The 15,619-nt window shown below is 35.1% G+C and overlaps 2 protein-coding genes and 1 pseudogene across 2 annotated transcripts in view; 2 read left to right on the top strand and 1 right to left on the bottom strand.

The window, feature by feature from the left end:
- The first annotated feature begins 3,238 nt into the window (after positions 1–3,238).
- LOC108973613 (asparagine synthetase domain-containing protein CG17486-like) lies at positions 3,239–4,011 on the top strand. The gene is made up of 2 exons (XM_018940987.1): positions 3,239–3,732; positions 3,795–4,011. Exons 1-2 carry the CDS (start codon positions 3,270–3,272, stop codon positions 3,836–3,838), a joined length of 507 nt encoding a protein of 168 aa, XP_018796532.1. The 5' UTR covers positions 3,239–3,269; the 3' UTR covers positions 3,839–4,011.
- Positions 4,012–7,022: 3,011 nt separating this feature from the next.
- Positions 7,023–14,448, bottom strand: LOC108973609 (annotated as a pseudogene).
- Positions 11,962–15,619, top strand: part of LOC108973612 (asparagine synthetase domain-containing protein CG17486) — a 16,323-nt gene continuing 12,665 nt past the window's right edge. The window contains exon 1 of the mRNA XM_018940985.1: positions 11,962–15,080. Within this exon, the coding sequence (XP_018796530.1) occupies positions 15,059–15,080 (22 nt within the window). The 5' untranslated portion in view covers positions 11,962–15,058. The remainder of the gene's footprint in view (positions 15,081–15,619) is intronic.

Below are 15,619 nucleotides of genomic sequence, written 5' to 3'. Positions count from 1 at the left end.
AAAATTGATAACACTATTATTAAATTATGCAACTCTACAAGCAATATTTCTTTTTTGAAATATTATACATACATAGCAATTATTGTTTCAAGTACCACTCGCTAAGTATTCACACTCCCTTATGTACCACATTATACTTTTCTTTTTATCAAACCATAAAAATCTTTATCTTTGATTGTGGCATATAACCGGAATTGACTGTATTTGCCAAGGAATGTAAAAAATAATTTGCAATTCTGAAATATTTTTGCGCAGCTCGCAATAATCTGCGCCGATATCTATTCAAGCTCACACACAAATAAACATATTTTCTCTGGTTTGTAGGCGAATACCAGAAACAGTGGAGAACGTAGATTCGTGGCCCGTGTCAGCTGATAAGACCTATCTTATGGACCCGCAATGTAAGTGAACAGGGAACAACGCTACTCCCTTCTCTCTTTGCCGTAGGATGCCTTGAGAATTCACGGCATTTGGATTTGTGCCGTAGAAACGTGTCAGCTGATTGCTCTCTACAACGCAAGGTTGCCAATGTCTATATACTGTAGTAATTGAATGAGTTCCAAGTTGCATGTTGCTTTGCATTGTTGCGATACCGATACCGAATTTATACAATATCAACAATGCAACCCTACTGCTTTGTTTCGATTTGCTTTGTATCAACTTTGAGATTTTGTGGCAATTGTTTTCAAAACAATCAACAGCTATGGGAGCAAATGTGAATATAAATTTATTTATTAACAATTTTTTATATTTATGTGAAAGTAGCCGCAGCAACTCTTCGATAATCATTAAAAATCATTTGAAGAACAAGAGAAAAAAGCGACATTGCTTGGATTGTTCAATGGAAAAAAATTTGAGCCACAGTATATACAGTAGACAACCTTTTCGTGGTAGCTTTCTGAGGGGTGAATAGCGGCCATCTTGGATTTTCAGAGGTAGCAACGCAGTGCTGTATATATTAAGGTAGTAAATACTTAGCAAATTTTTTTCTATTTACTTTTAGCCCTAAGATTTTCTACAGTTGAGTATATGTATGTAAACAAATCAAAGGTTTATTACTGTATATACTGAGATTTGAGCATCACAAATAATAGAAGTGCGCCCTATGCTCAATGTATGCACATCCAATACGCATAAAAATTTATCGGTACTCGATACTTTGCATATCGTAAGCAGTTTGATTTTAAGGAATTCTATACTTCGTACTAATGCAAAGCAACATGCAACTTGGAACTCAGCCATTATCAACTTTTATAATTCAATCTGTTCAATATGTTTGAAATTTTCTTAAATTAACTCAAAATCAGAGTCGAATGCTATTATTTATANTTAATAATTTGTTTTCAGTTTTGATATTTTGTAAAAAAATTTTAATTGAAAACATAGATGTGTACAAAACTATATATGCGTATTGAGCAATGGCAACATTGTTCAAATGAAAACAAACAAAGATGTCTGATTTCTGCTTTTTTGCCACGGGTCAACTGTTCACACATTGCTCGCTAAGGAAGGAAAAAGGAAGGAAGGCAGTAGCGTTTTTGACTGGACAGAAGCTGTACAGAGGCAATGGAAGCGGTGACAATCGGCGGCCGTTCGTTTATATTTTTCGCCAAAGCTAGGATTTTCTTTTTGCTTTGTCGTCAAGTCAGTCCTTCGACACATTGACTTATTGACAAAACGTGAAAATCGGCCATTGGTTGCCCGTGACAACCGAGCTTTTGTATGAAACAATGGACAACTTTACAAACATTATGCGAATGATTCTTTCAAATTTGTTTACGTGCACACAAAATTACATACATACATACATACATATCTGAATATGTGAAAATTATACGTGCGGTTTTTTAAAATATTTTTACACGCTTATGTGAATCTGTTGGACGGCATGGTCTTTTAAAAGTTATCAACACCTTTAATGCCCAAAGCAAATAAAAAGATACATGTGTATATAAATACTATATACRCTATATAATTACTTAACAATTAAATATTAATTATAATTATATTAATTATAATATTTAGGTAATTATACAAATATGACTTTATTCTATGTACATATATACTTATATATGTGTACTTTGATATAAAAAACATATATCTTTCGTAATATCTATAAACGATATCCATAGTCGTTTGCGCATTGTAAATACGCGAATATGTAAGCTTACATTTCTCATTTAACAATGGAAATACTCAATTCTGCTATTTTCGACCCTCTCATGTTAAATATTGGTGAAATCCGCTAATAATTATTTGTGGTGAAATAAACTGACAGAAAAATCAGCCCCTCTAAAAAGAGGAATGTTTTGACGATCGGCGCACCATGAACCTTCTCTTTAATACACGTTCTCTGCCAGTACATTGTAAAATTATTTATATGGTATATATGGGTGATATAGGCTTACTGGGGCACCGAGCACCCAAAAATAACATGGTGAACGCGCTATTTGCATACTTCAGTGGTTGTGTGGAAATTGCAAAATACCCAAAAGTTATTTATAAAATGCCCAATCTAAAATTTTTCAGCAGTGTTAAAATGTTACAAAAAATGCGAGTTTTCACAGCTCTCGAATCAAACAGCCCTATTCTCAAAAAACCCGACAACTGGTTTGTGAGTATTATTTTTTGAGGCTATTCTTGCTCAAACCTCACAAGAAAAAACCCAAAACACTCACCACATTAGTTTAAAAGCACTTTGCTGTGAACCAACGGGTTTACAAAAACACATAAGACAAAACCAAGAAAATTAATTTCGCAAATTTATTAAATTTGGTGCATATATAATAATTTAATTCATTTTTAGGATTTCAAAACGTGAAAGAAAGACTTAGGAGCAGCTGCAGCATTACACCATATTATTTAAGCATAAATATATTTCTATTCGCTCATGTATTAAATAATACATACATGCATATTTACAAATAAAATATTCGCCAAATTATTTAAACATAAAAATGTATAGTTCTTTTTATTAATACTCAGAAGAAAGTAAAATTTACAAACACCTTATTTGAATAAAATGATTGCGAATTTCATTAAAAATATTGAAATTAAAAAAACAAGCACAACCGATTTTGCATTGTGTGGTTTGATTTCATAACATATTTGTGAGGTAACAAATAAACAATATTGATGGTGGTGATTTTTGAGAGGGCGCGAGAATATGTCTGAAAGAATTTCGTATCTATTTATTTATATGGCGAGTGTGAACTTAGTCTTAGAAGGTATGGTTTACTTCTTGTATCATCTCCAGTATAACTTAAATCATGTGCGGCATACTTTGTGCTATAAATTGTGATGGAATTTCTAAGAGTACTGAGATTAAAAATATTTTGTTACGACGGGGACCTGATTTTTCATCTTCTGTTATTGTAAATTATGATAATGTGCAAATGGAATTTGCATGTTCAGTTCTTTGGCAGCAAGGATTAAGTATTTGCCCCCAACCTTTTGAAACTGGAAATTTTCTAATACTATTTAACGGCGATATATTTAATATGCCTTGTGAATTAAGTTCATGTTCTGACACGGAGTGGTTGGGAAATGAAATATCCAAATGTCGATGTGAAAGCGATATTTGTAGTATAATTCAATCATTAGAAGGTCCTTTTAGTCTGATAATCTACAACAAGACCACCGGAATTCTGTATGTTTGCAGAGACGCTTTGGGTCGTAACTCTTTAATAATGGAAGCAGAAGATTCGAAATTTCGTTTTTTGAGCACATCATGTAAGAACTAAAGTTTATTATATAAAGTGGGGAAACTTTGGTATACCATCCCATGGTTACAGGGTTAAAAGTGGTATGGTTGGATAAGGCTGATACTCCAGATTAAGACAATCGTTCCCACGACAGTCGGTCCTACGAAAACCGGAACGAACCCGGATTTTTATCTGGCCAAGGACTGTCAACTCGGCAGAATTTCTGCCGTTACAACAACAACAACATATAATTGTTGCCGCCGCAAACGGGTTGGGTTCGTTTCAGTATCTCCTTTTCACTGCTTATTCCTCTTAAATGCGTGCACGGACCTTTTTAAATTTAGATATAAGTAACCAAAAATGCTCATTTGCACAAACAATGGCTCTCTTCTTTTGAAGTTTTTGTAGCACTGCTTGCAAAAAAATTGGGTTGTGTTTAGTATCGCGCCGGTTAATTTTGGCTCACCGTACCTAAATGAGAGAACCAAATGGAAAATTTTAAACACGCATGTATGCTTAAATTATCGAGCTTTGTTTTAAATAATATTTTATAAAAATCGGTTCACAAATTTTTCCACAAATTCACTTTAAAAAATGCTATTTTTTGCAAAATTCTAAATATATGCTAGTCTATTTTCATCTGTTTCGAATGGTACCAAAGCAATTATGGATACATTTTCACGCACATATATTACTTATGAATTATAAAATAAAATTAAATAGTAATGTTTTTAATTACTTTTGATTGTTAATTTATTTGTAAATCTTTAAATAAAATACACCTTTTTCTGCATTGAGTTCAATAATGCGGAAAACCAAAATGACTGCCTAATTTGAACTGTCAAATTACCGAGAAAGCACGAACAAAAGGGAATAAATTAAACCCACTTAGCAATAAATGTATGAAGTGAACGCGAAAAGGTTTTCAATACTAAAATACTGTAGATTGTGTTGCCGGTGTTGGATCGGCCAGGGTTTTTTTTTTAAAGCGCGGCCGAAGGCCGACAGTACAGAAAGGAGTTCTACGCGAAGAACCCTGAACACCCCGGTGTTGGATCGACCAGGGTTGTTTTTTTGAAGYGCGGCCGAAGGCCGCTAGTGCGGAAAGGAATGAAATGCTATGATACTGTGGAGGAAAAGGTGTTCAATGCTAAAATACTGTGGATGGCGTAGCCGGTGTTGGACCGGCCAGGGTTATTTTTTTAAAGCGCGGTCGAAGGATGGATGCAATTATATACGTATATACATTGCACTGGAACATTTTGGCTTTATTTATTTTGATTTCTTGTCCATACCAAAATGTTGCTGTGTTGCATTGGTTTCAGTTTGTATGGAAAAATGAGCAAAAACACTGATTTTTGGTAATTTTCAAAGGCCTCCCTACAGGTCCATAGGGGATCTAGGGGGTCGAGGGAGGGTTTATTAAAAAGTTCGATCCTTCCTCTTTTCAATAAGGGGTCGGGAGTGGGGATAGCCCGACCCTGTTTTTCTCCATAAACGATATTTAACTGGCGCGATACTAAACATTCCCCAAAAAATTAACCAATTTAACACACACATTCTTGTATATTTAATTGAATTATTGGCACGATTCCGATTACTTTGGCGGAGGGGTAAAAAAAAAACCGAATTTCCGTGTAAATGGAGTATGTCCGGATAGGGGAGCTTCTCCAGAGGAGGAATATCAAAAAACAATATAAAAATTACTTATATATTTTAAAATACTCACGATTAAAAGTTTAAAAATATGCACTAATAACAAGGTATTTCTCTATCTTCCATTAAATTTAGTCACGTTTTTCACTCTATATTTAAATATACACTAAACATTGAAATAAGTTCACATTTCAGTTTTATTTTGTAATATTTCACCTAAATTTATTAATTTAAAAATCACTTAGCGATCTCGGCGTTGCAAAGGTTAGATTGTTTACAATTATAAGGAAAACGAGCGTTGCCACATCGTAAACACCAAATATGTAGAATTCTTAACGATTTTTTTTTGCGTGATTCTTTTTTCTACATTAATTATAGTAAAAGATACTTTCTAACTTTTAAGTTATAATTGAGTTGTGAAACCTTTTTCCACATATTATACATTTTACATACATATGTATGTGTATAATATGTGATTTATATTTAATAAACACATATAATTAAAACTCTATGATAATATAGTATTATAAAATTTATATAATATCATGTCGGGATGACTGAAGTACTTTCGCGGAGTACTTCTTTCTGCGTTGGCGGCCTTCGGCCGCACTTTAAAAAAATAACCCTGGCCGAGCGAATACCCGGGGGGACTGAAGTACTTTCGCGTAGTACTCCTTTCTGCGTTTAAAATAAAAAATATATATTGAGTTATAAAGCGGTTAAAGTGGTTATATTTGTTGGTTACCATGCACTCATATTGAAATAAAATTTGAATTTTCGCACGGTACTAATATACTTTACGCTTTATTACGTAATATTATTAGATAATATTACTTATACATATGTATATACAATATTATTATATAACATTACTAAGACATGTATATAATATTACTTATTTGCTTAATACATTTCAAAAAGAAAATATCCATATGCGTGAATAGAGGAATTTTTGCGAAATAGAGGAATTTCAACGAATTGTCTTATCATCACATGGCAGCACTCCATTTCGTCGTAATTTTTGGTTTGGTTTAAAACGAGTGTAAAATGTAATTTTTAAAATGCAGATTTTTTAGGTAAAAAACCTGCTAAAAGTGTAAGATATGGAGTTATTTACAAGTTTATAGTGTAATTTAATTAATTTGAAATGAAAAATGTGAATAAAGTGTGTTTAATGTGGTGAAATAGCGTCTTGAAATGTACGAATTTTTCGAATTTTTGAAATTTAAGGTCGAATGTCTCCTAAACTAAGCGTTTTTAATCAGGAGGATTTCCTCTTTCCAACGGTACCTTCAGATCGCGGCGCCAAGGAAATCGGAATTGTGCCGAATTAATGAAAAATTATGAATTTTAAGTTGCAATTTTATGTACAATTTAATAAATAACATAGCTTTCAATTACGTGTTATACTGTTCCTTGAAATGTAAGCAAAATTACTGAATATGAACTGTCCAGGGTTGCCACGAATCACATTTTTATTTTATCAAATCCCTTGAAAAAATTTACCAAATTAAAAAAAAACAAAATTTTTTTTACAAATTTTATTTATAAAATAATAAAAGAAACACATTTACTTTTTTTAAGCGTTTTTTATTTACAAAAGAAATAATTAAAAAAGTTAAAAGTATTTGAAATAAACTTCAGTTCTTGTTTCTCTTAACATTAATGACAAAAAATTGGTCATAAAATAACTTCTTGTTTCTGTGAATGAAATAAATTTAGTTATTGTTAACAATCGTTAAATGAGCTTGAAGACCATACGAATTTTAGGAAAGTTTAAAAATTCATCAACAATCAAAGAGATCACCACATCTCCTCAATAGCTATAACTTCGACCTCTTTGATTGTTGATGATTTTTCGATTTTTCCAAAAATTCTAATAGACTTCAAGCTCATTAAGCGTTTGTTAACAATAACAAGTTATTTGACAAGCCAGAAACATTGAAATAAACTTAGTTTTAGGATCAAAGTTGGTTGATCAAAATAAATACATATTCATATGTATTTTTACATTGACAAAATTAATCAACCAAATATCAAATTTCATTTAAAGTAATGTTTAGCTGCCCACACATAATTTGCATCATTTTGAGAATTAGCAAGTTCTCTTCTGGCATTATGTTATTTATGGTTTTTTATGACAATTTATTTCTTGTTTTCAATTTAATTAAAGACAAATCGGAAAACTTCCGTTCGGCAGCTGCTGAGCTGTGGGGTGGAGTCATCAAATTATATACAAAATTTGTGAGATATTGGAAGCATGCTTGTTCCATTCCATTTTTAAAAACTGATTTTTTTCCCATAAATCTAGAATATTCATTTTCGTGTTCAATTCCAAATCGGTAAGCCTTAATAATTTCCACTGGCTAACTATAATTTCAGGATCGCTGGTTGCCAAACCTGGGAAGTTTTTTGATAATGGTTCAATCGATAGTTCAGAGTTGGATAAAAGAATTTACCGGGTGTTATTATTACTAAATTTTTAACATCTTCTCTTGAAAAGTCGAATCGTTGCTTAATTTGTTGTAAGAGCTCTAAGTAAAATTTGAGAATATTTCTTTTTATTCTTACCTTCTGCAAATCAGTTAATTTACTTTTTTTCAAATAGTCTTCTGCTTTGGAACCAATAAAAACATTTTCTATTTGAATATAATTTCCTTCGTCTAATAAATCAATATTATTCAAAGATTTCAAATTTCGAACATATGCGTTTGACATAAAATTGACCACTATTAATTTAAAATTGGATTCCAAATGCAAATGTAAGTATGGCAATCTAACCTTTTCTGATTGAAATTCTTTATTCATATCATTGATAATTTTCAGAATGGATAAAAAAAGAAAGGATGTAAAGGTATACTCATTCATTTGCAATGTCAGGTCTGAAGCTTTAGTACCGTTCACTTCTAAGACACGATCAAGAAAATATAAATATAGTGGAAGCCATTGTTGAACAATTCTATTAATAACCTGCTCCAAGGCAAGCCATCTTGTTAAAGAAACGCCTAATATTTTGTGGGGCTCCACCTGACAATATTCTTGAAATTCCTTCAATTGAGAAAAAAAACTGTATATAGAGGGACAAAGTTGTTCGATTGATGCGGCAACTGTTTACACGCGTAAGATGAACATAAATGAAGGGACACTTGATAAAAAAAAAGATCTACGTCCGACTTTTCTTTTAGGCTATTCAATTCTCCGGCCATTACATTTGCCCCATCGGTTGCTAGTCCGATAACATGTTTAAGAGGAATATTTCGTTGCATAAAGAATTTTTTAATATCTAAGTAGATGGAATTCGCATGGGTTTTAAACCTAAAAATTTGTCATGAACACTTCTTGAAAATTTGTCAAAAAATCGAACAATTAAAACTAAGCATTTTTTTTTGTCGAAACATCCGTGGTTTCATCCACAATCAGAGAAAATATGTTGGTTCTTAATTTTTCGGTAATTTCTTCACATGACCTCTTACCCAACTCATCCACCAATTCTGTAGCTTTTGTTCGGCCGCAATGAAACTGCTGTGCAATTCGAGACCATTTATGGTTTGACAGCTTATCACAACCTATGCAATAGCTACACCCATCTTTATTCCGCAACCAAGAAAATCTCGATAGCCAGTCATTTCGGAATTTTCTCCAAGTTTGTTTTACAGGATGTGTTTCCCTGCAATAATAAAGACATGATACATTTGGCCGTATACTTAGCAAACTATCTTATCTGCGGCCACTGTCACTGCTGGTTTCATGCTCCTCTTCAGGAGGTGCAGGTCTTTTTTTTAACAAATCTAAATGAATAAAACATATGATGATATTATTGGAATCAAAATTAAACAACTATGAGCACATTTTCACTTACCTATCCATGATTTGTTATTATTTATTGTTGTATATGAGTTTATTTAAAAAAAACTTAAACGCGCAATATGCAACAACACTTGACACGTGGAAAGCAGAAGAACAGTGCAGCGTTGCATAAACAAAAAATTAACCAAATAATGGCAACCACATTGGTGTTTTTACTGTGCCCGTTGTTATTTGATAAATTTTTTGTTATTTTTGGTAACGCTGGAACAGTGCTGGTTTCATTTATGTCAAATGTGCTTTAGACTACTAACCAGGGAAGAATTTTATGGTACGTTTTTAAAATGTTTCTACAAAACTATTTGAAAAAAATTAAAGATAATACAATTCATTCGAAATGGACTTAAATTTTGAAAATTTACCAAAATGAATAAAAATTTCACATTTTACCAAGAGGAAAATAATTTACCACATTTGGTAAAATTTTACCAAATCGGGAACCCTGGAACTGTCATGTGCGGAACACAATGCTGGCGACAGACTGCAGCAGCACGGCAGTGAACTGAAAATGGCGTTGTGAATCCTACGATATAAACGCTTGTGAGAGGGCAGCAACATAATGGCCGGCATGGACACAAAACAACGCAGTTGTCCATTTTGCATGTACACAATTTCGTTGTGGCTATACTAATACCTTGCACTTCAATGAAATTTTAATATTTTGTTAGTCAAATTAAGCAAAAAATAAGTAAATAGGTAAATTTATTTGTTTTAAATTATCAATTACCTCATCTCTCTATCTTCCATTCTACTGTCAACTCTATGTGTGTATTTTAATATTTGACAGATGTCGTTTGCAGTCTGTCGCGAGCATTGTATTCCACACATCAAACGACGAAGAAAATAAGCACAAAAGGAAAACAGTAATAACCCACCAACGAATCAAAATGGTAGGTCTTATATACATTTGGGTTACTTTACATAGGATGAGAAAAGGGGTGGGGTGGGGTGGCGCGCAATTTTTTATTCCAAATTTTCCTTATATGGACGTAATATATTGCCCACTTTCCAGAGAGCTAAATAACATATTATATTTACCTGATTGGTTATTTGACGTCAATATAAAGTTTGAAAGCAGTTTCTTTATTTAATTATATTAAAAATTTCCAAGAGCGAAAAAACACCGGTTTTAATTAAGGCACGTGAATATAGCATAATACAAATTTGAATTCCATTGAAATCAATATACCGTTAATACCGAAGTAACCCAAGCAACATTTTTTCTATAGAGGTAACGTATTACGCCATTATTAAAATATATAGTATAACCTTAATTGAGCGTGGCCCTAAAAATATCCATTGCAACCCTTTTCTTATTGTGCAAATGCAGATAATTTAACTAAAACAAAATAATTGAAATAAAGCTTTATTTACAACAAATATTAGAAAATTTAATACACAGAAACGTTATAGTGAAGTGTTAGTAAGTGAAAAGTGCATAATATAAGTGAAAAAGTTATTCACAATATACAAATTTTCAATGTAAAAGTTGTAAATTTTTCAACTTTAAATGCAAATATCTTTAAAACTATAAGTCAGCGGCAACTATATATATTCGTGATCTGGAGAACGTCACCTTTCCAGTGATACCCATTTTATACCCGAAATCCGGGGATGCTATTCTAAATCCCAGCCAATTGATCTTTTTCTTGTTTTTGAATAGATCGCCGCCACATATATTCGACGGTTGGCGGTGTGGTTATAGTAACATAATGATTCACCGGGATTTCCTCCACAGTATTTTAGCATTTCATTCCTTTCTGCATTGGAGGCCTTCGGCCGCGCTTTCAAAAAATAACCCTGGCCGGTCCAACACCGGCTATGCCATCCTCAGTATTTTAGCATTGAACACCTTTTCCGTTCACTTCTTACATTTATTGCTAAGTGGGTTTAATTTATTCCCTTTTGTTCGTGCTTTCTCGGTAATTTGATATTTCAAATTAGGCAGTCATTTGGTTTTTCGCAGTATTGAACTCAATGCAGAAAAAGGTGTATTTTATTTAAAGATTTACAAAGAAATCAACAATCAAAAGTAATTAAAAACATTACTAGTGGTTTTTATAATTCATAAGTAATATATCTGAGTGAAAATCGATCCATAATTGGTTTGGTACAATGCACAACAGATGAAAATACACTAGCATATATTTAGAAATTTGCAAAAAAAATAGCATTTTTTAAAGTGAATTTGTGGAAAAATTTGTGAACCGATTTTTATAAAATATGCTTTAATATAAGGTTCGACAATTTAAGCATACATGCGTGTTTAAAATTTTCAATTTGGTTCTCTCGTTTAGGTGCAGTGAGCCAAGATTAACCGGCGCGATATTAAACAGAACCTTTTTTGTTATTTGCTTAAAAGAAGCATTTTATATTTTACACAATTTTCATTCCATGCAAAATAACAAAAGTATTCCTTTTTGACAGATAGTAAGTGTTGTCATAATTAGACATTTATCAAACGAATAAAAATTAATAAAAAATAAGATTATACCCCAAATACATAAATTATTGCCCCTTTTCATGATATATCATGATTTTTGATAGGGCAGGCCGCCAAAGCCAAAAATGAGTTTTACTCAAAATAAAAAAATCTGACACCCCAGTGTTGGATCGGCCAGGGTCATTTTTTATTGAAGCGCGGCCGAAAGCATATAAAATTTAAAATATATATTAATATATAATTATTAAAAGTTAAGTGTATTTTGAAAAATGAGTGCAAATTTATCAGGTAAGTAAGATAAGTTTTAAATTGATAAAAATATAAATGTGTGATAAGATTATATTGTGTCGGAGCGTCAACTAGCCGAGGTGTCGTAGAGCGAACCAATGTGCTTAAAGCGTCGGAAGTGAAATCAATGTGGAATATTGTAAAAATCATCCAAACATTTAATACTAAAGAAAAATGTATTTCCTTGCGGAAGAGTAAGGATTGAATTTAAAATCTAAAATGTGTCACACGCATAAAGTTCCAACGACGGTATCATTAAATAAAGGTAGCTCTGTTGGGGTGCTCCGGTGCTGGAAAGGTGGTTGTCGGAACCGAACTGCGTTGGCAAGGTCGAGCGATACCTGGTTCGACAATGTGAAAATTCCACTTCCACAAATATTTTATTTAATGTCCCAGCACGGATATTATTTAATGGCCCATGATTCTGCATCGATTCCCTCCGACATTTTTGAGCCATTGGTGTACGATCTCAACGTGCTATTCCTCAACTTCAGCTCTAGCTTGGAGTTGTTGTTGTAACGGCAGAAATCTGCCCGGTTGACAGTCCTTGGCCGGATAAAAATCCGGGTCCGTTCCGGTTTTCGTAGACCCGACTATCGTGGGAACGGTCTAGCTTGGAGTCATCCCACTCGTTCTTGCTGCCGAGGGTGACCTTAAACTTTTTCTAGAAGTTAACTGTATTGGTAGTGATGTCCTTCGGGAGGAGGGCTATTGGTATATTGCCACTTATATTTTTCATTCTTTGTGACGAGACTACCTTGCCTTTGCCACACCCCTCTGCAGTTATTTGCAGAAGAGTGTGTTTGGCTACCTGACCTATAACCAAATGAAGCGGAGTAAGTTCCAGCAGAACCTCCAGTGCCGCCGTTGAACAGGTACGCATTGCGCACGTCATGCAGACACAGGCTAGTCGCTGCAGCTTCGATCGTTAGGAGGCTTTCTCTCAGCAGCCGAACCAGGTGAGGCAGTGAAAACTGCTCCCCCTGTTGTAACAGCGCTGGAAAGATGCCATCCACTCCCGGAGACTTGAAACTTTCAGACGAGGCCATTGCCCACCTGATCGTGTCCGCTGTATATAATTGTTTGGCGATTCTCCAATCCTCCCGGCATGTGTTCGATGACGGGAAGACATTGGTCTTCCCGAATAGTCTCCGGGAAGTGCTCCCGCAGAAGCTCCGTGGCTCTGTTCTCTGCGTTTGCCTTTTAATTGCTATTACTGCGCCATTTGTGCCACTAGCGATTGCTTTATTCAACCGAGCCGCTTCTGGTGTAGAGGTGACACTTTCGCAGAATCTTTTGAAGCTTGCCTGCTTTGCAGATCTAATCTCCCTATTGTATAAGGTGAGGTAGATCCTGTATTCTTCCCAGACCTCCATTCATTTCGCTTTGTTGAATAGGCTACATACTTTTTTCCGGAGGTTGTTGTTGTTTCTGTAACGGCAGAAATTCTGCAGAGTTGACAGTCCTTGGCCGGATAAAAATCCGGGTCCGTTCCGGTTTTCGTAGACCCGACTGTTGTGGGAACGGTTTTTTCCGGAGATCTGCCAGTTTCCTTTACCACTAGAGCCAGTTTCGTCCATCTGTGGTAATTTTTTGGGGGCAGCTGCCGTGATAAGCGCTAATAACAGACCCGTTCAGCTCAGATAACTTACTCTGCAGTCCTGGGCCTGAAACGCTATTATCAGTCTGCCCCTTCCCGCTTAGTTTCCCACGTATTATATCCTTGAAAGCACACTAGTTTGCCTTCCTACGGTTGCGTCTTGGGGGGAGCTGTCTGACCTCTAACTTCAGCGTGAACCTTACAATCCTGTGGCCTGACAAGGAGGGCTCCGTCGAGACTCTGCATTGTGAGACCAATCCGTTCGCAGGCTCATTGCTTAAGATGATGTCCAACACCTCTCTCCTGCTTATAGTTATAAATGTGGGTTCACACCTTACATTTTCTATCGCTAAGCTACTTCCTACTAAGTACTCTAAAAGAGACTCACCTCTTACGTTGCAGTTTGTACTGCCCGATTCCACGTAGCAGGCGTTCGCATCGCAGCCAATTTTCAGGGGAATCCGGTGCCTTTCTGCAGTGTTCCACCAGCATTTCCAAACCCCTCCGGGGGTGCCGTGGATGCCTCCCCTGGGAGGTAGACCGAAGTCAGGACGAAATCCTTGCCTTCGAACTCCCTGGCTTGCACCTCCACTAGATCCTGCGTCAGTAATTCTGAAATGCAAAAGAAGTCAATATGTTCCTGACTACTACTCAAGTTCTAGGTCTCTCGCTAGAGAGATCCCAGATTACATTGTTGGAATTTGTCTTGAGGTCTCTAACCTTCCCTCTGCCAGGATGCCCAGTTTATCCGAAGTGAACCTGCTCGCTATGACAGCCAAGGCTGCCGCAGTGTGGTGCAGGTTCACCTGGGCAACTTGCACTTGACGGCCACTAGAGTATTGGTTCGATGAGGGCAAATCCTCATCCCTGCCGTCATTCGTGATGCCATCCATTGGGTCTCGTAGCCAATCGAGTAGTTCTCTATGCTACTTCCGCGGCAGGGACTTCCAAGGCCGCAACCTGCTCCGCCTTATTTTCACTTGGTTGAGTAGCAGCCTCATCCACTTATCCGCTTCCTCGCTCCCGGTAGCCATTGTAGGCTTCTATGGCCTCAAGACCGTGGTAAACCTATATTATAAACGAAAGCTTGCTGCTCGGACATACTTGTACGACTCGTCGTCTATGTACAAGTTTAGTCTCTATCTCTTTATATCACGCTTTTACTCAACATTGCTGCTAACTACGCGCAAGGCCGAGATACTGAGGCCCAGGTTCCTTTTACAGCATCAGCGTATCTGCGCCGCCAAGACTTTTGCGATTTGGCATATACAAATGGGTTTTCAAACCCCTTTAAGCAATGGGGGTTTGCGGATTTACCAATTATCAATAATTTCAAGTTATACGAACGATCGCAATTCTGCCTTGGATTGCACAACACCCTTGATTAAGTATATGATATTTGGACCAATTTCTTACAATTCCAGCGCTAAAGCACATAATTTTTAGGAAATCGTTCCTAGTCATTTCATTAAAATATCACGAATTTTGACCAGCTGTAACGGAATGTCGAAGTCCATTCAAAAAGGTAAATTGGAGTTCGTATCACCTCAAATAATCGAGTTAGAAATAGAGGTATATATACATATTATATAATGGGACTAATCATTGAATCCGCAACGAATTCGATTTCGATACGATACAGATTTTCGWTCGAAAATTTTCATGCAATCATTCATTCCGTCGATAAACTGCTTTATCAAAAAACACAAATGTCAAACTACATTATCGACGGTAAATTTGACAAGTTTGAAAAATTAAATTGCCTGGGCTTTTGCTTCGTTTATATAAATATTTGAAATGGATACAATCATGTTACATTTAAGTGATAGCGATAATGAGGATGAAGATTGTATACAAATTCGTCCTGAGCGCAGAAATTTGAGGAATAATTCAAAAGACATATTGGAAATGGATGATTATAAGTGAGTATTTAAGCTAAAAACGACATAGATAACTTTGTTTAYATGCATATACATTTACAGTTTCTTCAAAAATTTTCGCATCAACAAAGGAGCATTTATATACATTTTAGAGGAATACGAAAATGTATGTGGAAATGATAAG

The sequence above is a fragment of the Bactrocera latifrons genome, unplaced genomic scaffold, assembly GCF_001853355.1.
Source record: "Bactrocera latifrons isolate USDA-ARS-PBARC rearing strain unplaced genomic scaffold, ASM185335v1 scaffold_490, whole genome shotgun sequence".
Taxonomy (NCBI): Eukaryota; Metazoa; Arthropoda; class Insecta; order Diptera; family Tephritidae; genus Bactrocera; species Bactrocera latifrons.
This window is presented reverse-complemented; position numbering and strand designations above follow the sequence as displayed.

What these genes read in the sequence shown, in the direction of transcription:
- LOC108973613 (XM_018940987.1), top strand. Translation starts at nt 3,270, where the DNA reads ATGTGCGGCATACTTTGTGCTATAAATTGTGATGGAATTTCTAAGAGT. An exon ending in TCGTTTTTTGAGCACATCAT is followed by an intron (nt 3,733 to 3,794) that starts GTAAGAACTAAA and finishes CCATGGTTACAG; the next exon opens with GGTTAAAAGTGGTATGGTTG.